Source organism: Salmo salar, chromosome ssa05, assembly GCF_905237065.1.
Source record: "Salmo salar chromosome ssa05, Ssal_v3.1, whole genome shotgun sequence".
Lineage (NCBI taxonomy): Eukaryota > Metazoa > Chordata > Actinopteri > Salmoniformes > Salmonidae > Salmo > Salmo salar.
The window spans coordinates 34,968,186-34,989,992 of record NC_059446.1 but is presented as its reverse complement, the minus strand read 5'-3'; the positions used below and the strand labels follow the sequence as shown (position 1 = coordinate 34,989,992).

Here is a 21,807-nt window from a genome sequence, read left to right as displayed (position 1 = left end):
AGTCCTGTTGAAAAACAAATGATAGTCCCACTAAGCGCAAACCAGATGGGTTGGCGTATCGCTACAGAATGCTATGGTAGCCATGCTGGTTAAGTGTGCCTTGAATTCTAAATAAAATCACAGACAGTGCCACCATCAAAGCACAATCACACCTCCTCCATGCTTCACGGTGGGAACCACACATGCGGAGATCATCCGTTCACCTACTCTGCGTCTCACAAAGACATGGCAATTGGAACCAAAAATCTCAAATTTGGACTCAACAGACCAAAGGACAGATTTCCACCAGTCTAATGTCCATTCTTGTGTTTCTTGGCCCAAGCAAGTCTTCTTATTGGTGTCCTTTCGTAGTGGTTTCTTTGCAGGATTCGCGCAGTCTCTGAACAGTTGATGTCGAGATGTGTCTTACTTTAACTCTGTGAAGCATTTATTTGGGCTGCAATTTCTAAGGCTGGCAACTCTAATGCACTTATCCTCTGCAGCAGAGGTAACTCTGGGTCTTCCTTTCCTGTGACGGTCCTCATGAGAGCCAGTTTCATCATAGCGCTTGATGGTTTTTGCGACTGCACTTGAAGAAACCTTCAAAGTTCTTGAAATATTCCAGATTGACTGACCTTCATGTCTTGAAGTAATGATGGACTGTCATTTCTCTTTGCTTATTTGAGCTGTTCTTGCCATAATATGGACTTAGCCCTATTTTGTAAAAGACCATCTTTTGTATACCACCCCTACATTGTCACAATACTACTGACTGGCTCAAACACATTAAGAAGGAAAGAAATTCTACAAATTAACTTAACAAGGCACACCTGCTAATTGAAATGCATTCCAGGTGACTACCTCATGAAGCTGGATGAGAATACAAGAGTGTGCAAAGCTGTCATCAAGGCAAAGGGTGGCTGCTTTTTTGGTTATTACATGATTCCATGTGTGTTATTTCATTGTTTTGATGTATTCACTATTATTCTACAATGAAGAAAATAGTAAAAAGAAAGAAAAACCCTTGAATGAGTAGGTGTATCCAAACTTTTCACTGGTACTGGTATCGTCCGGACACTGTTGTGTTGTTCAGAGGAGCTAGCCAACAACACAGCTAACACAATCACTTCAAACTGAAGCTGAAAAGACTGCTAACTAGCTGCACTTTGTTTCATTTGACCTGTTTTCTATTGATAGTTTTTTGTATATATCCATAAAATGATGATGATTCATGATTGCGACTGGCAGAGAAACGCTGCCTACCTGTCTTCATTACTATGGGACAGCTGGAGATTGAATTTGAATATTGAAACAATGTTGCAAATGTCAGAGACTGACAGCAAGGTTTATACAAATCGCCGCTGTTGAAAACAAATTGTTAGTTTAAAAGAAATGTGAGATAATGTCTAGATGCTTTTTTATAGTGGAGATAAAGTTTATAAATTGCCTGGCTGGGCTGATGAGACAGTGGATTGGCGCAGTCAGATGTAACAGAGTAAATAGGCATTTTAATGTCATAGATTTAGCCGGTGGTAACTTGTGGAATAGACACTGGCTGGAATGCGATTTTAACCAATCAGAATTCAGGATTAGACCCACCCGTTGTATAAATGAAAATAATGTGCAGTAGATTCTCTCAATTCCGTAAAAAAACATGGTGAACATTACTTGAATGTATCTCTAACAAAAGGGATATCTGTCTTTTTTATCTACTACATTGTAGTAGTAGTAGATAGTAATATTCCAAATATTGTATTAATCTTGAAGGCTATTACACCAGGTATGTCTCTTTTCTAGCCCAATATTAGATACATTTTTTAATGAATAAGGACATTCCATAGTGACAGCATGCAAGATAAGTCATTGTACAATGCCTGTACCTGCTTGCAGCATGTGTCCCACCACATCTGAAGCTACATTTATAATCAGTACACTGTTTCAATTGGATAATCGCAGTTTGTGTCGCTGAGCAGAAAACAAGCAACTATTAAATCCAGTTTTTAGATGCTACCCCCTCCCCAAATAAAAATCTAATATGGATGGCAATGTTTTGTTTTAGCATTTGCGCACATATTTCTTCTACTTCCCATCCGGGGCAGCATGGTGCCCTCATTGCAAGGCTGATTACCTAGATAAACAGGTGTCTGTGCAAAGTGAGAATACAACATGGAACCCATGTTTGATTGGGGGAGGTAGCATCTAAAAACTGGATTTAATGGGCGCGTTCAACATTGCAGCCGACTTTAAAAACGAGTCAAAACTGACTGATCTACAAATCACCCTGCATCATAAATAACTACTCAATATTATTTATAGATCAGTCAGTCACAATTTTCCCATGATACATCATTTTGATGCTCTTGAACACAGCTAATAGTTTCTTGGTCACTGCTCAGCGACACAAACAGTGATTCTCCAATCAGAACAGTCTACCGATTATGAATGTAGCTTGGGACCCGGTACACATGCTGTTAGCAGGTTGTTATTGGACCATGTCACATTCACATGCTATTCGTAACTCAGACATGTCTAACTTGCTGATTTGTTGAACGTGGCACGTGTGTATAAGTTTCCTCGTTCTGACTAGCACGTGAACGCAGCATTAAGCTTACCATATGCGTCCCAGTCTAAACAGTTCTGGCATATATTCGGTTAAAATTTGGCAACATTTTTGTTCATGTTAGTCTTCGTTGTTGGTGCACATATTTTTTCTTGAGGCAAGTTGAGTTCGGTAGTGGAAGTCTACACCCCTTCATTGGTGATTGGTCATAAATTCTACTCCCAATAAGACTGGGACATAAAGTGTTTGTTGTCCTTCAATGAGAGACTAGTTTTCATGCATATTTCACTTAAGAAATACTGCACCAAAGATCTTAGGTAGATGTAAAATTTCTCGACTAAGACCTCAGCAAAAATGTAAAAATGAATGACAGATTTCTTGATTTACTTTAGATTAATTCAGACTATTTCGAGGAAGTGTTTCTGGCTATTTTGTTGCTACGGTGTCTCAAGAAGAACAAACAACAATAATATTGCCGCTTTTTTCTTGTTTTTCAAATTAAGGTTTTTAGGGAGTATAAGCACAGACATTCGCCTAGCTGAGTTCCGCCAGGAGCAAACCGAACCTATGTATGCAGACGTCTTTAGACTTTGTCTCATTAATTTAATAATTAGTCAGAGGTTGCATTTACACAGGAAACCCAATTCTGATATTTTTTTCACTAATTGGTATTTTGACCAATCACATCAGATCTTAACTCTGCCATATTGGGCTAGGCTCTTTCCCTCCAGTCTGGTCGCTTCCTTGCCTTTTCTCTTTTTGACCAATGGTAGGTCTTGATAATTGAAAGACTACTAAATGGGGAAAGTCATTTCCACTAAATTGGTAATTGAGATTAGCCATAATAACAGAATTTGTTAAATGAGAAAACCAGTGTTGATAGATTTTCACAATGGTTTAATAAACTAACCTTACACTGTGGCCAATAACGTTTTTATAAAAAACAACATTAAGCAGCAATCAGCCTTTATGTATTTGAATGGTGGGCAAATACACATGAACATATAAAATCCCAATTAAATGTTTGGCGAGTAGCCATTAGTTTTGTTGAGGTGAGGCCGAGGATGTCCGAGGAAGGCACAGTACAATTACAGGGCAGCAGGGACTGTCTTTGTTGCTTGATTACCAAAAATGTCCGGCTGCATCAGTGAAAAAAAATTGCTGCTCGCTAAATCCAGCAAGAACTAGGACCATGAAAAAAAAGTTTGGCTGGAGCTTGTCTGAGCGGTTGGCTGTGCATGTACATTTAATGCTGATTGGTTTTGGTTTGCCCACTATAGTGCTGTCCGGGTAATGTTCAGGCCCATACTGAACACTTGTCTTGTCACCAACACACACACACACACGCAGACACAGCTGTTTCCATTAGAGATAGTTCTTTATGGTTGTGTGGTTAGGTTCAATGAATGAACAACACCTTAAGATAGGAAAACATCATGTGGGAGTCCATCATTACCATAGATAGATGGACTCATCTTTGTTAGTGTCTTCTGTCACAGCATGGGCAGTTCCATTGAGCCTATCTCCATTTTGAAGTTGTCAATGTTCTTCTTCACGATTGGCTGATCACTCCTGAGGACCCGGTAGGACATGACTCCAGCAAGGTTACCAAGAGGGATCAGCAAATGAAGTTGGAAGCCCCACCCAATTGACTACATTAAAATGATGGAAGCCCTCAATGGCGCTGCCCATGCTAATACATCCTTTTGGCCACTAGAGGCCCCTATCATTCTGTATAGACATTAGACAATACTTGCTTCTTCTCGCATCCAAGCGCTGATTGGTTGGATAAACAGCGGTGTGAAGGGTGATTGTCAGGGCCGCAGGGCAATCAGATTGAGAGGGCCGATCTTTGTACAATCAGCCTCACCCCACACATTCAACAGATCAGAGTGAACAGTTGCACCTAAACACTGCATACATTTCCGTCTGAGACACAACCCTGGATCAGCAAGTGTAAAAATATGTATCCTGCTGGACATTCTTTTTGCCATCGATCAACCTTTATTTCACACGTTAAAACAAAAACAACCTACAGTAGTGTTGCAGTAGAGAAGAGATGTTTAGAACGCTTATGTGGCAATGGTGGTGAGAAGCTAGGTTGGGAGTTTTCCCAAGAAGATGGGGGTTAGCATCCCTGCTTTTGCAGCAAGTGCCATGGAAATCTTTGATGACAATTGAGATTGTATGAATATTTGTCCCCAGATACTCAATCATAATTCTTCGCAAAAATAAAAATTCTAGTGTGGAATCATTCCTCTATCAAGATTTACTAATGAGTTGTCAAGTACATATACATTAATAAAAAAAGTATCTCAATGGAACGTAATATAATTGTTTTCTTTGCGTTTGGCGAGTCAGGTGGGCCAGGTTTCCCTTTGAAAATCTAGAGATCAATCTCTATAACTAAGAAAAACCGTGGTCTCTGGAATAAGTATTCAGAGCCGTTGTCATTTTCACATGAGAAATTTACACCAAATTATACTTCACCAAGCAGAATTCATGAGTTAGGAAGCAAACTTCTGTTACTGAAACAATGCAGTATTTTCTAATTTGTCGTTAACTATTACTAAATCATTAGTCTTGCTGACTAAGCTTAAAGTCAAATAGAAAATGTTCTTGTTTCAAAAAGGTTTACACAAGGTAGCTTACCAACTCACTCGTTTCATGAATTCGCCTTCTCCACCCACAAACATCTGCTACAAGTTAAATGCTCTGCATGTAAGTATCCTGACAGCTTCCCCAGACATAGATTACAAATAAGATATGTACATATGTACATTGTATTTACAGAGCGTTCCAACACAGATGCAGTTGTTAAGGAGGATGTGAGGGGAGGCCCCCTGTGGAAGAGGCAACGTGAACTCTAGTGATGAAGCCAAACAGCCAGGGGTTGTAGAGATGGGGGGGGCTGGGCTGAGTAGACCATCATTTTTCATCCCCGGGCTGCTATAGAAAGGAAAACAATTCACAGGTAATTCATGGCCTCATTAGCATCTGAACATTAGTTGCCATTTCTACAGTCACCTTTATAGCCTTGCTAAACTTTATGTAGACCAAGTCTTTAAAAAGTCGAAACAAAAAAAGGCACGTAGACATAGGCTTTACTTGTTGAACAGTAATGTTCTATAACATAGTAACTACTGGAGGGGGGGAGGGGGGAAATGAGTAGGGTCGGTGTGTGTAGGTTAGTTTTAGGCTACAATGCTATGGCTGGGTTAACAATCTATCATAGAAAAATAAAAAGTGATCTGATTTTAGGGGTATGCTCCATTTGACCCATTAATGACGAAGCATTGGCCGTTTGAAATCAATACTTATTTTTTTTTTTTATTTTTTTCACGATTGAAAAACTAGTCAGTGATTCATAGGCTGTAACTGGCCGTGATTGGGAGTCCCATAGTGCGGTGCACAATTGTCCCAGCGTCGTCCGGGTTTGGCTGGGGTAGGTTGTCATTGTGAATAAGAATTTGTTCTTAACCGACTTGCCTAATTAAAGATAAAATACAAATAGAGCAATTGTGTTACCGGTATCAGTGTACTGAATCAGACACAGACTTTAGGGTGCTGGAGATGAGAGCAGTTGATGTACACTGCTACTTCAATGTAATTACATGTAATTTATCATTAAAAAAACAATATGGGTGAGATCCCAACAATGGTTAGCATAACAATGAAAAAGTCTGCATGATATACAGTATGTTAGATATTGCCCTACAGGTCTCACTTAGTGCCCCCTTGAAAGCCTGCATGACTGGTTTGAGTCAAAAGGGGAAGTAACTAAGTTATCTCTACTAAAGATGAATAGTGAAGATTACCCCATGCATGCAACCAGAACATGCCAACAGTTACACTTTCATTTACTCGGAGAAAATGAACAAAGGAGAACGTTGGACAGGTGCTGATTGAGAAAGTAGAGGCGAAGCGAAGACAGACGCTTGTGTGTAAATGCATGAATGCATCATTGGTAACCCGCTACACCAAAACTGAGTTTTTTTGTTGTTTTATGGGACGGGGACGGGGGGGATTATCACAATGGTATTAGTACGAATAAAAAACAACCTTACCTTATTCACACCTAAGAAAAGGGGAAAGACATTGTAAGACACAAAAACGTGTGACACAGAACAGTGATTTCAGGTACTACCGTTCACTGCAAAATGTAATCTCTGACATTTCAGAACAACCCTTCATCCCACTGCTAATACATTATTGCTTAATTTTTACATTTAAAATTGATGAAACAAATCACACACATTTCACAAGAAATATCGTGCATGCATGTTATGCATAATTATCATTCCACACGATTATGCTTCAAGTAAGCACAAAATGTATAAAATATTGATATAAGTCAAGACTTGAAAGCCGAGGTCATACTTGCGTTTACACACACATTTTATTTATATATATATATATATTTATTTATTTATTTATTTATTTCACACAGAAAAGTATGTGGACATCCCTTCAAATTAGTGGATTCGGCTATTTCAGCCACACCCGTTGCTGTATAAAATCAGCATGACAATGCCCCCGTGCACAAACTGAGGTCCATACAGAAATGTTTTGTCGAGATCGGTGTGGAAGAATTTGACTAGCCTGCACAGAGCCCTGACCTCAACCCCATCGAACAACTTTGCGATGAATTAGAAGGCCAACTGCGAGCCAGGCCTAATCGCCCAACATCAGTGCCCGACCTCACTAATGCTCGAGGCTGAATGGAAGCAAGTCCCCGCAGCAATGTTCCAACATCTAGTGGAAAGCCTTCCCTGAAGAGTGGAGGCTGTTATAGCAGCAAAGGGGGGACCGACTCCATATTAATGCCCATGATTTTGGAATGAGATGTTCGACAAGCAGGTGTCCACAGACTTTTGTATAGATATATATACAAACATACTACCGTTCAGAAGTCTGTGGTCACTTAGAAATGTCCTTGTTCTCCATGAAAACATACATGAAATGAGTTGCAAAATGAACAGGAAATATAGTCAAGATGTTGACATGGTTATAAATAATTACTTTTAATTGAAATAATAATTGTGTCCTTCCAACTTTGCTTTCGTCAAAGAATTCTCAATTTGCCACAATTACAGCCTTGCATACCTTTGGAATTCTAGTTGTCAATTTGTGGAGGTAATCTGAAGAGATTTCACCCCATGCTTCCTGAAGCACCTCCCACAAGTTGGATTGGCTTGATGGGCACTTCTTATGTACCATACGGTCAAGCTGCTCCCACAACTGCTCAATAAGGTTGAGATCTGGTGACTGTGCTGACCACTCCATGATAGACAGAATACCAGCTGACTGCTTCTTCCCGAAAAAGTTATTGCATAGTTTGGAGCTGTGCTTTGGGTCATTGTGCTGTTGTAGGAGGAAATTGGCTCCAATTAAGCGCCGTCCACAGGGTATGGCATGGCATTAAATAGATCCCTTTTACCATGTACAAATCTCCCAATTTACCACTACCGAAGCACCCCCAGACCATCACATTGCCTCCACCATGCTTGACAGATGACGTCAAGCACTCCTTCAGCATCTTTTAATTTTTTCTGCGTCTCACAAATGTTCTTATTTGTGATCCGAACACCTCAAACTTAGATTTGTCTGTCCATAACACTTTTTTCCAATCTTCCTCTGTCCACTGTCTATGTTCTTTTGTCCATCTTAATCTTTTCTTTTTATTGGCCAGTCTGAGATATGGCTTTTTCTTTGCAACCCCGCCTAGAAGGCCAGCATCCAGGAGTCGCCTTTTTAAATGAAATATTATAAGTCACATGTACCGAATGCAACAGGTGTAGACCTTACAGTAAAATGCTTACTTACGAGCCCATAACCAACAATGCAGTTCACGGTTGACGTTGTGACTGCTGTTTTGTGGGTACTATTTAACGAAGCTGCCAGTTGAGGACTTGTGAGGCGTCTGTTTCTCAAACTAGACACTAATGTACTTGTCCTCTTGCTCAGTTGTGCACCGGGGCCCCCCACTCCTCTTTCTATTCTGGTTAGAGCCAGTTTGCACTGTTCTGTGAAGGGAGTAGTACACAGCGTTGTATGAGATCTTCAGTTTCTTGGCAATTTCTCACATGGAACAGCCTTCATTTCTCAGAACAAGAATAGACTGACGAGTTTCAGAAGAAAGGTCTTGTTTCCGCCCATTTTGAGCCTGTAATCGAACTAAATGCTGATGCTCCAGATACTCAACTAGTCTAAAGAAGGACAGTTTTATTTCTTCTTTAAATCAGAACAGTTTTCAGCTGTCCTAACACAATTGCAAAAGGGTTTTCTAATGATCAATTAGACTTTTAAAATTATAAACTTGTATTAGCTAACATAACATGCCATTTGAACACAGGAATGATGGTTGCTGATAATGGGCCTCTGTACGTCTATGTAGATGTTGCATTAAAAATCTGCCGTTTCCAGCAACAATAGACATTTACAACATTAACAATGTCTACACAATATTTCTGACCAATTTGATGTTATTTCAAGGGACAATTTTTTTTTGCTTTTCTTTCAAAAACAAGGACATTTCTAAGTGACCCAAAACTTTTGAACTGTAGTGTAAATACATATACAGTGCATTTGGAAAGTATTCAGACCCCTTGACTTTTTCCACATTTTGTTACGTTATAGCCTTATTCTAAAATTGATTAAATAGTTTTTTCCCTCATCAATCTACACACAATACCCCATAATGACAAAGCAAAAAGAGTTTTTTGGAAATGTTGGCTAATTTATTATAAATAAACAAATCTCATTTACATAAGTATTCAGACCCTTTACTCAGTACTTTGTTGATGCACCTTTGGCAGCGATTACAGCCTCAAGTCTTCTTGGGTATGACACTACAAGCTTGGCACACTTGTATTTGGGGAGTTTCTTCCATTCTTCTCTGCAGATCCTCTCAAAATCTGTCAGGTTGGATGGGGAGCGTCGCTGCACAGCTATTTTCAGGCCTCTCCAGAGGTTTGATCGGGTTCAAGTCCAGGCTCTGGCGGGGCCACTCAAGGACATTGAGACTTGTCCCAAAGCTGAAGAGATGGTTGTCCTTCTGGAAGGATCTTCTCCAGAGGAAATCTGGAGCTCTGTCAGTGACCATCGGGTTCTTGGTAACCTCCCTGACCAAGGCCCATCTCCCCCGATTTCTCAGTTTGGCTGGGCGGCCAGCTCTACAAAGAGTCTTGGTGGTTCCAAACTTCTTCCATTTAAAAATGATGCAGGGCACTGTTCTTGGGGACCTTTAATGCTGCAGACATTTTTTGGTACCCTTCCCCAGATCTGTGCCTTGACACAATCCTGTCTCAGAGCTCTACGGACAATTCCTTTGACCTCATGGCTTGTTTTTTGCTCTGACATGCACTGCCAACTGTGGGACCTTATATAGACAGGTGTGTGCCTTTCCAAATCATGTCCAATCAATGAATTTAACACAGGTGGACACCAATGAAGTTGTAGAAACATCTCAAGGATGATCAATGGAAAGAGGATGCACCGGAGCTCAATTTCAAATCTCAAAGCAAAGAGTCTGAACACCTATGTGAATAAGGTATATGTATTTTTTTATACATTTGCAAAAATGTCTAAAAACCTGTTTTCGCTTTGTCATCATGGGCTATTGTGTGTAGATCAATGATGTTTTTAAAAAATGTAATCCATTTTAGAATAAGGCTGTAACGTAACAACATTTGGGGAAAAGTCAAGGGGTCTGAATACTTTCCGAATGCACTGTACATAGATATACACACAGTATTTATATTATTTAATGTAAAAATAAAATGCTATTCCCTTGCCGGGAGAGACAGATAGAAACTGCTAAGGATCAGCCAGCCCATCCCACCAGCCTCTTCACCACACCCAGTCGGAACCCCAACCATGCCCATCCTACTTGCGTACTTTTCCAGGAACATAGTTCCGGTCAATGGACTCATCCTGAAGGAACATGTGGAGACAGCGCTCATTCTGGGCCAGGGGATGACCTGCAAGTCTGGTGATAGAGGAGAGAGTAGCAGGTTTCAGTTAAATAGCAATCATAATTGATTATTAGTGGAGTCAAAGGCAGATGGCTGGGAGTTAATTTGATAATGAACTGAAATGGAGACAGCCATAGAGAGAGAAATACTACAGACAGAAACGATACACACCTGTTGATGAACTGCTCCAAGCCTACCCTCCGCTCCTCAATGAAGGACTCCTCAAAGATACCCTCATCTCCTCGGAAGGGCAGCTGCCTTTTTAAAGCTTTCCCAGGGAGAGGGGGCACCACAATCTTTAGAAAGCACACAACTTATCAATAACTTAGTCACATACAAACTTTAATGTATTAAACATTTCTGTTTAGATTAGTATTGTACTGGTCCGACATAGAAGCAATTCGTTATGCAGTGTGTAATTACCTTACTGTCTCTCTCCAGCTCATTCTTCAGCCACTCAAAATCACTGTACCTTCTCCGCACAACAGAGTCCTTAAGTTTGAAGATGGGAAGATTTGTCTGCATGTAAAAAAAAAAAAGTATATTAAATCACTACATTAAATGACAGAAATCCAGGAGTGGCATTTCCAGTACAGCATTCACATGTCCAGTGACATGGTCAGACATCAGTGCTTACACCAGAACCCTTCACTGATGAATCATTTGATCAGCATCTTGTCTCTGAATCTGTGAAAACCACTGTTCAGTTTTGTGACACTGTGTCTAGTGATAATGTATGGTTTATAATGCAACCACATCTTTAGAGTAGGGAAACGCAGAGAGATTGTTGCATTAATATGTTGAGATTTGTAGTAGTAAGTAAGTGTTTTATTTGACTAGGCAAGTCAGTTATGAACAAATTCTTATTTACAATGACTATTATAAGTCACATGTGCCATTGACCTACACCGGCCAAACCCGGACGACGCTGGGCCAATTGCGCGCCGCCCTATGGGACTCCCAATCATGGCCGGCTGTGATACAGCCTGGATTCGAACCAGGGTGTCTGTAGTGACGCCTCAAGCACTGAGATGCAGTGCCGCTGTGCCACTCGGGAGCCCAGTACACACTGTGCAATTTGTGTCTATCCCTCAGCACATGTAGTCTCTGTTCAGCATGCCCTAGATCTGGGATTTAAGAGACTAGCCTATGTACAAACAGATCTTTCTAATACCATGAAGGTTTAACACCCTAGTGGCTGGTTGCCTCTCTCATAACTACAGTGTTAGCTGTCCCAGTATTCTCCAATCTTGGTCCTGGGGATTCCAAGGGTGTGCAGGCTTTTATTCTGGGTTGGAGAAAAAGCCTATACATCCTACAGAAATCAACAGAGTTTAATAAAAGAGCTATAGCCCATGCTAGTCATTATGTTATCTGGCAGAAACACTGCTACCAAACTAACACAGTTCTTTCACATACTGGCTATTTGATGTTGGTGGTAGCCATCTTAGCAACGACTGCATCAGGAATTTGTATATAACGATTATATCAAATGACAAAGAAGTGAAAGACTAAGCGTTTGAACAGCAAAAAGTCCAGTCTCTTGAAAAACCGTCCCACCCATGTTCCCTCATCATACTAGCGTCCTAAACTAGGCCCTGCCAAAATCACCGGCCCCGATTTCAATACTGCAAGCTAGTACAAACCTAGAACACTCACCCGCATTCGCACTTCATAGGTGGTGAATCTGTTCCGGCCAACTCCAATTGTTTGTGGGTCATAAACGTCGATTTCAAGAAAATTGCTTGGGGGGCCATACGCATCTGTGAGATCCTGTGGTTTAGAGTTTAATCGGCGAGTATCTGCAACAGTGGGATCCGACATGTTCGGCTTCAGCTGCGGCTGATCTCGAGAAGATACAATTGCGAAGGTTCTTGTCCCGCAGCCAATCGAAACAGAGGAAACGCATTCCTCTTTCCCCAAGTATTTACCGGCGTTTACTTTGACCAATTGCAGAAGAGAGTGAAACAATTGTGCCAAAATTAAACGAGTGTAAAACAATAATCATACTGACAAAATGTGATTCAAATATTATCAATGAAGAGAACAACTGTTTATCATTTTAAAGTCTTACAAATTTACAGGACGGCCTATTCTATTGTAAAAGAAATACATCATTGTTTCCAAAATAAAGACTTATAGGAGTTTAAATCAGACCAGATGTATATTTTGCTGTACATAGGTCTAGCTCTACTGTATATTATTATTATTATGCTTACATCACGCACTGCATTCGCCAAACACTCCCCAAACAAAGTTATACTCTAAAATACACTGGGAATTGTAGTTCTTGTGCACACCGTCAGATTATTGTTTAAATAAACACACCGTACCATGCTGATTTAGGCCGATCTTAAAAATTCAAATGAAACGTGTTGCATAGAACACATCGAGCATTCCTATGCTTTTCTAGGTTGGTACCGATATTCTTGAAAAAAATATATATCATACTGAAATGAATCTTCTTCACAGATCTTTCTGGACATAAATCATTATTTTTGAATGTCACTGTACAACAATGGCAATTTTAAAGTAACCTGACTACGACCTACTTTTTTTATGACAGTATACCGACAGACTGGGACTATTGGTGAAAGTTTGAGTGTCAAATGAAAGAGGGATGCATGTGCCTCAAAACTAGATTGGAGCTGAATAGATCTGTAGCCTAGAAGTCTGAGCTACTTGGGCAATTGAAATCTGATTGACCACTGTCGGGTAACCTTCCAGCTTTGGTTTAGGTGTGTAGGTGGTGTGTGTACACTTTAGGAAATGTTACACAATCCTGATTTAGCTCTTTTAGCTCGACAGCCGTTCGTTGTTTACATTCGTGCTTTTAGAAGTCACATGACTGACTGCATTTCCCAGCAGTCCTCACGACGCAAGCGCAGTACAGGTTTTCTGGCAGTGGTAAACAGACGTCAGAAGGGAGTCTTCGCCTCGAGTCAAAACTAAACAAAAAAAGATATACGATGAATGAGTGTTTGGACATCCAGAATAGCCACAAGTCAAGCAAAACTAACAATTGAAAGGGGGAGAATTCAAAAGGAAGGTACTGAAGCCTTTTTTCCGACTTTTGAAAGGATTTTAAACTCCGAAATAACTGGAGTTAGCCAGCAGCTAACGTTAAGTGGCTATCACGCTATTTTAAAAACTACGTTTGCTGTGTTGAGTCGAGCCGAGGTGGGAGAACCTAAACTCCAAGAAACCGTGGATTACGAACCGTGCTTTAAATTGGCCACAAGACGCGGACTGATCCAATTTTAGGCACATTCTTAAGGTTTGTGCTCGCGCGAGCATCGTGTGCTGCTGCGTGTCAAGAAACATGGCAGATGGTGACACGCGCTTGCCCGCAATGTGGAGGAGCGTGAAAACTTGAATCAGAAAACCACGGTCCATTGATCCATTTGTTTCTTCTAATTTTGTTTTACAGACCACCATGCTCAAACTGTTCAGTAAGGTTTTGCGCTCAACATTTTATTTTTGTCAGTCGACTAAAATTACTTAGATAATACTGTAGCCAAAGACAGCCAGAATAACATTACTGTTTTGACATCAGAAGTAAACGTGTCATTGCTTAGATAATCAAATATGGCAGATTTTTTACTTGAAACATTGACTATTTTATCGCAAGCTCCATGAATCCAGATTTTTGTGTTCACTCTAAGTAATATTGTTTCACGGGGAGCAGTGACAGTTAGATGTGTGTTGAAATCAAAAAGTTGTTGTTTACTAAATTGCTTTGAATTTGGATATCAATGTTCAAACGAATATTATATCAACTCCAGTATTCTATTGAAGCGGGAGGTTATTTCTACGTGCGAAGGAGCGAGACAGCACGTTGTTTACAAGTGCAGACGGAGGCACCGTAAACCTAGTCGGCTCTTTTGTAACAGTGACCCACTGTGGTAATCCTCATTTGTGGGTTATTTGCAAAGTATATGTGTTTGAGGGCGACTTTTATGTTAAAGCTAAAAGCAAGACGCGAAATAAGTCAGTTCAATTTATAGTGTTGTGAGAGCAATAATTTTATAGCTAACGTTACTTTACTTTTACCTTCATAAACATCGAATATATTTACATTTTCCACAACAAACTACCAAAACTAAACCGAGACAAACGTTTATATATATATTTTAAGTATATACCCCAGAGTAACACGTTATGTGGGCCATAAATTGCATTGGTCTCTGATTGCAATCCAGATGTTTTGGTGTGCATTCCTCCCAGAGTTCTCTTTGTTCTTTTATACAAACAAAGGAACCGTCATCCCAGCCCTCCTCTGCTTTATGTAAATCGGAAGGTTTATGATAGTTACTATTAAAGGGATTATTTGGGTCCCCTAATCTCCAATCTCAGGATTAACAACGCTATACTGGTGTATCCAGATTATTGTTTCTCTCTTCTACTAGTCCTCTTAATAGAGAATGGAACATAGCGTTTTTGTGTAGATAGTTGAAGTTTATATAGAACTTTTGGTTATACAATAATTACATTAGACGATATAGTCTAATTTTGAACATAGACCCCTTCTTAGATAAGAATAGGCCTACATTGGTGTGCCTATTACAAATACGTGTCCCCAGATTACATTTTACATTAGTCATTTAGCAGAAGCACTTATCCAGAGCGGTTTAGAGGAGCAACTAGGGTTAAGTGCCTTGCTCAAGGGCACATCAACAGATTCACATAGTCGTCTCAGGGATTCAAGCCTTCAGTTACTTGCCCAACGCTCTTCACCACTAGGCTGCCTGCGACTCTACAAAAGTACAATATTGTTATTTTGATTTTTTTTTAAAAACATTTTGTTTCAATATTTCAGTCTCACTATTATTTATCTTGACGATTTTATTTTAAGTATTATCTCTTAGTTGTCTACATTTAGGATAGTTGTAGCAAACAAAACCTTACAATGGAGGGTTCGACGGTACCCACGATTGACCCAGATTTTGAGCCGCAAAGCAGACCTAGGTCGTGCACATGGCCGCTCCCCAGACCCGACATCTCAGCTGTCAAACCGGAGGGGGCGGACGGCCCTGAATCTTCTGCTGGAACCCCGCCCGCCGACGACGATAAGCAGGAGCAACAGCAAATCATATCCGAGCCTGAGAAAGTTGTGGTCACAGAGGGAGGAGTCGTAGCCGGAGTAGGTGGAGCCACACCCCGAAAGGGATCATCCCGGCGCAATGCATGGGGGAACCAGTCTTACGCGGACCTGATTAGTCAGGCTATAGAGAACTCTCCAGAGAAGCGTCTAACCTTGGCACAGATATATGACTGGATGGTGAAAACTGTGCCTTACTTCAAAGATAAAGGAGATAGCAACAGCTCAGCAGGGTGGAAGGTAAAAAAAACATGCTCATCATTATTGTTATTCACATTGTTAGAACCATGTTATACAGCCCATTTGCTGTGAACACATGATACATTATTACACTGCATTAATTTGTGAATAATGGAAGTAATTGCTTGAAATCTATCGTCAAACCAAGTTGAATGTTTTCCGAAAATTTAACAAGGCACCAATCTTAAAACTCTTTTCTTGTCCCCCTTTTCCTCTAACTCAGAATTCAATTCGCCACAACTTATCACTCCACAACAAGTTCCTGAGAGTTCACAATGAGTCCACAGGCAAGAGTTCTTGGTGGATGCTCAACCCAGAGGGGGGCAAGACTGGGAAAGCCCCCCGTCGCCGTGCTGCCTCCATGGACAACAGCAGCAAACTGCTGAAAAGCCGGATGCGAGCCAAGCAGACCAAGAAGGCAGCAGCAGGCCTGGGCGGGATCACTGGGGGAGAAGGCGACGGGGGCGCAGACAGTCCCAACTCCTCCCAGCAGTTCCCCAAATGGGGGGTAAACAGCGGCAGCCCCTCATCCCGTGGTAGCCTAGACGACCCTGACATGTGGACCAGCTTCCGTCCACGCACCAGCTCCAATGCCAGCACCCTGAGTGGCCGGCTGTCCCCCATCGGCCCCGGCCAGGAGGATGAGGATGACCTGCCTGAGGAAGGTCTACTGGGCTACTCCACGGGCAACCTGCCCCCCACCCTTACTGAGACACTAATGGAGGAGCTGGACCTGATCGATGGCCTGACACTGATGACCGAGCAGCAGGGAGGGGCTAGTCCCAGCACAGCCCCACCGGCTCCCCCCACCCCTCTGCCGTCTGCCTCAACACTGCTTCCCCGGGGCTCCGGGTTCCCCTCCTTCCGTCAGCTACAGCCATCCAACCTCTCCCAGGCCCCCAACCAGACTGGGGGACAGTCCTCAGGCACACAATGTGGCAACAATAACAACTCCAAACCCTTAAACTATGGTAACTCTCTCTTTAACCCCATGCCCAGCCCTGGCTCCCGTGGGACTGGTCTCTATGGCACCCATGTTCCCTCCAGCTTGGAGGCGTTGCTCACCTCGGACTCCCCGCCTCCCAGTGATTTCATGATGACCCAGGTGGACCCCATTATGCCCAGTCCTGGTGGAGTGGGGATGATGGGCATGGGGGGGCCCATGGTGGGAGGGCGGTCCCAAGCCAAACCAGCTGTTGCTGGGAAAGGGGCTTGAGACAAACACTGTGGCATCCATGAGGATGCAGTCCCAGCTCCAACAGCAGCACTCTCAGCTGGGCCTGGGCATGATCCTGTCAGGCATGGCCCAAGACTCTCCACAGCTCTCAGCCCTCAAAGCTCAGCATGCACAGCTGCCAGGTATGGGGCCTCACCACGGAGGGGGCCTCTCCAATATAGGAGGAGGTCTGCCAGGGATGGGCCAGTTCGGAACGCCGAGCTCCTTCCTACCAAGTCAAGACCGCTTGCCCACCGACTTGGACATTGAGATGTTCACAGAGAACTTGGACTGTGACGTGGACTACATCATCAACAGTGACCTCATGGATGGAGAGGGCATTGATTTCAACTTTGACCCCATAATGCCGGGTGGGCAAAGCTACTCTGGCCCTGCAACTACGCAGAGCTCCGCACACAACTGGGTACCCAGCTAACTTTTCAGCAACCTTGCAGTGTTAGCCAGGTATGCTGAAATTTTACTTTCATGTTCTAACCTCTCAGTAGTTTTGCACTCTACAACTAAACCACCCTTTTCTTTACCCATTACTTTCTTTATCCTCTTCATGATTACCCTTGTTTCCCTCTCACACTCACTCACTTTCTGTATCCCCTGCTTTGTTCTGGAGATTAATCAAGAACATCATGAACTACAATTTGAACATTTTGTCTTTTACTTGTTGTTGCAGGTAAGGATCCCCAATCACACACAAACTCAACGACACCTACAACAAAGATCACACCTGGTGCATTCATTCCTAATCCCCATCTCCCTATTGGCTGAAGATCCAATTCCGAAGCAATTTTTTTAAACCTTTGTGCTTGTACTTTTGACGAAACCAGACCTCAGACATCCATGTCACGGGCCATCCATGCCCCTCCCCCTAGTAACAGGTTGCAACCTTTGGGGACTTTGCCGTATTTTTTTGAGTGTTTGAGAAAAGTATGACAGAATTTATTTGGTATGACAGAATTTATTTGGTATGACAGAATTTATTTGGAGTGAAAAGATGAAGCACAACTAACAACTCTAAGTTAATATCACAATTAATATTATTACTATACCAAAGTAGTTTTAGGATTGATATGGTACACTTCTTTGATGTCTTTGATATTGAAGGTGAAATGGACAGTGCACACAGGAAGAAATTGCCAGTTTTCATATAAATTGTAGGTGGTGAACTATTACCGCCAACTTGGACATGAAATGAAGCTGCTCCATCTTTATCTATGGAGGGAATGAAGTTCCAACACACTCCTCTGTACTTTCCTCAAGATGACACGAGCAAAGGCTGATGACGTTAAGTCATTGGATGAGACCAAGTTGAGGATATATGATTTGACATTGGACTCCGCATGTTGACCAAACGTAGTCTAACATTTGGCTGCTTGGTGGTACGAAACGTGCTTCTTTTTCATTGACGAGACCGGAGCTGCAAAGTAACTACGAGTTATGTCAGTGGTAATTCAGTAATTTAACAGTACAGGGTATGTGATATGCATTTACCGCTTGGCATTCATGACTCTGCTCAGTGTGTGCTAAAGAGCAGGGTAGAAAACACTTTGGAGTTTTTTATTTTCCTGATGTGCAGTTACACTAACAATGTGAAGAAAAGTGATTTGTGAGCTTTTTACAGGGGGCATTCAAAGGTAATTGTATTTGCCAACAAATTATTTGGTTGACCAAGTGTTATATCATTGAAAGCAGTTTTCCTCCACTGCTTTAAGGGCCCTTTGAAGGTTTTGCGGATCTGGGTTGTGTATCAAGGCACTTGGGAGTATTCCTGTCATGTGGCTCCTGTACTCTAATGGCAAAATAAGAGACTAAACCAAGTTCGGTTGAATCATTTCATCAAAGAAAAGAGGCAAGGTTGTATACATGCTATGTAAATAGACATGTCATGCTATGCAGATCAATCAGGAGAATTCAAAAGAAATCTTGAAGGAAATTGTTAAGATCTCCTCTTGAAGGGTTTTGCATTTAATGTTTTCCTGCAATGTTCTATCCCTTAAAGTAAGGGAAACTGGGGTTTCATGTGGGAATATTTTCTCACTGATAACTTTGTTATACATTACTAACCATCTTTTTTTAATGAAATTAATACAACATGTGAGAAGTAAAATATTTGACTAGTTTAATATACAATTTAGATGGTGGTTATATATGAATATATTTCTATTACTAATCAGATGTTATGGAGAAAAACTATTTCAGATAATTTTGAACGGTCATTTTCTATATATTTTATTTTTGTAAAAGATGAGATGCATGTAGATTTTATACATAACCAAAAGAACACTAAGAATTACATGGCAGATAGGGGGTGCCTGGGACAAAAAATATTTTAGTGTAGATAAGCTTCGCAAGTGGAGCCAAAGCAAAAAAGAAATCAAATAAATCTGGCTTTTTAACAAATGACACGGCAGGTGAGTTGAGGTGACGTGCATGCGTGGATATACCAGTATAACTTGATTTTCCAAATTGATTTGCCACTTAGTTAATTTGACTTGGATTTAAATTTCACAATAATCAAGTAAAAACCTGCACATGTTATTTACACAATGGAGGACATTTTGCTTACAGCAGTGGTGCTGAATTCACATCTCAAATGATACAGCGATTAAATCTCAGGGTCATTCAAAAATAATAATGGAAACATCTTCCTTAAGGGAGTAATCAGATAATCATCAGAATTACATTTATTTTAGGTGAATTTCTATGTTAAAATACAAGACTGGAAACCAACAGCCCCTCGTGTTTTGCCATTTTCTTGATCGTGAGGCATCCTTGACACAAGGGTCTTTGATTCATACCACTTTCAATTTAACACTTAAAAATATAAATTATAATTTTACTTTCTAAGATGGAAATAAACAAGAGATCTTTAGTCATGTATATCATAACAATAGGCTTGTTCGAGGTTGTTAAAACTGCCAATATTGAACACTATAGCATGTTATTCAATAGCAAGATGCACCATGTCATTTTTCATGTTTTTTTTTCCTTTTGATGATGAGTTTTGTGTTAGGAGGAAGTTTGTATTTAAATACTTGATCACGACAGAAGAAAAGGTTTCATTTATTGTAAATGTTTTTTTGTGTTGACCAGTTTTTCATCTGAAATGCATCCTAGATGGAGTTTTGACATCCATTATTAATAATTTCACTGTAACCATGTGAATACTTTAGCTTTTCATTTGTATAAAGCACTCTTTTTCTCACAGATTTTTCTATTGACTGGTGCTAGTTGTCATTTATGACATACCCTAAGAGGGCCATAATGCAATGGGTGCATATTTAGATTATTTCAGGGCCTTGAATCATTTGTATGCAGCACAAGGATATTTTGAGTGAGGTAGTGATTAGTTAAAGCTGAAATATGTAACTTTTTGGGCGACCTGACAAAATTGTCGTCATTGTAAGCAAGTCTAAGAAGCGGTAGATCTGTTCTATGTGCACTATTTCTATGCTTCCCGATTTTAAGTTTCGTTTTTGTCTTTTACTTTCGATTTTGTACACCATCTGAAAATATTATTTTTGGTTATGGAAAATGATATTTCGCAGTGGTTTAGATGGTACAATAATTCTCTACACTATGCGTGATTGTTTTGTCACATAAACAGAAATTAGGCAAGCTATTAGAATTTTAGCAACCAGAAAATGGCGGTGCGATTTCAGCATAGTGCATCTTTCAAGAAACAAACCTTTTATTTTTCTGTATTGTGATCCCCAAACGTTGTCACTTAAAAATAGTTTTGAAATTAAAGTGAATACCGTGTAGTTTGAGGTATTTTAGTAATGATGTATGAAATGTAAGAAAAGGGCAATTAATTTACTGGTCCCATTGATGTACAACAAATCAACTTGGTTGCTGTGATGGATTCCACAGGGTCATACTATTGTTACCATTATCGGCCAGGTCTGTGAGACATGTCTTCTGCTTATGCATCTTAGGATGGGTGTGAGTGTTTGATAGGACTGTATGAAAGTGAATGTGTCAGTGTTGGACAGTGGTGTAACTTGTGTGTTGGTGGCTGTTTGTAAAAGCACAGGGTATAGAGGACATCCTTCTCGTAGACTTTATTTGCTCGGTCATGCCTTGAGTAATCTGCTGGAGTTTCAGCCACTGTCACCTACAATTTATGGGCTTTTTACTTTGTATCCCCTAGTCCCTGTAATATTTCCTCTCAATATTTTTCTTACATTTCTTTAATACTAATTTTCTTATAAAAGTAGCAGTTAGTAATTTTCTTATTTAAAAAAAATAAATAAAAAAAATGGCCCCACTTTTTGATATTACAGCCTTTTAGTATGTGGACAGGGTTGAGTAAGTTTGTTTAGTTTTTTTAAGGGGGGAAGGGGGTCAGGGGTTGATAAGTTGTGCATAGCCAATATGGGTTGATTTACTTTGATTAGTTTTGATAGTTTTGGTCTTATTACTACAGGAGGACATTTGAATAAAATAAAAAAAAATCCCATATGTCGATCACAAATTATTTATCTCATGATCACTACATAACAAAAGTTGTTTTGTCGAGATCACGAGATAATCAAAAGTACCACACATCATCCATTCCTTTGTTCAGATGCACGATAACCACCATTAAGGAGCCCTGTGGCTGCATTTAAGCCCTGAACGATATCTGACAGGCAGCACTGTCTCTCGGGCTGCACGCCACCCCCAGGACCACAGCCAATCGCATGCAAGGAACAACACGGCTAACTTCGCCAGTCTT

The 21,807-nt window shown here is 40.8% G+C and overlaps 2 protein-coding genes across 4 annotated transcripts; one reads left to right on the top strand and one right to left on the bottom strand.

Moving 5' to 3' along the window:
• Positions 1-3,898: 3,898 nt before the first annotated feature.
• On the bottom strand, positions 3,899-12,493 carry LOC106604705 (sorting nexin-12). Of its 3 annotated transcripts, none has more exons than XM_014199634.2 (6): positions 12,175-12,481; positions 10,939-11,034; positions 10,687-10,811; positions 10,439-10,529; positions 6,607-6,617; positions 3,899-5,485 (listed from the first exon to the last, which is right to left on the bottom strand). In XM_014199634.2, exons 1-5 carry the CDS (start codon positions 12,337-12,339, stop codon positions 6,612-6,614), a joined length of 483 nt encoding a protein of 160 aa, XP_014055109.1. In that variant the 5' UTR covers positions 12,340-12,481; the 3' UTR covers positions 3,899-5,485; positions 6,607-6,611. The 3 variants fall into 3 exon arrangements, with proteins under 3 accessions (XP_014055109.1, XP_014055108.1, XP_014055107.1); XM_014199633.2 differs by having other exon boundaries at positions 3,899-5,488; positions 12,175-12,477; XM_014199632.2 differs by lacking the exon at positions 6,607-6,617 and having other exon boundaries at positions 3,899-5,488; positions 12,175-12,493.
• Positions 12,494-13,396: 903 nt separating this feature from the next.
• foxo4 (forkhead box O4) lies at positions 13,397-20,851 on the top strand. Its single transcript, XM_014199631.2, is given in 4 exon segments — positions 13,397-15,856; positions 16,080-17,036; positions 17,038-17,537; positions 17,761-20,851. Coding segments are annotated over 3 exon segments (1,860 nt in total). The 5' UTR covers positions 13,397-15,424; the 3' UTR covers positions 17,509-17,537; positions 17,761-20,851.
• The last annotated feature ends 956 nt before the right edge of the window (positions 20,852-21,807 follow it).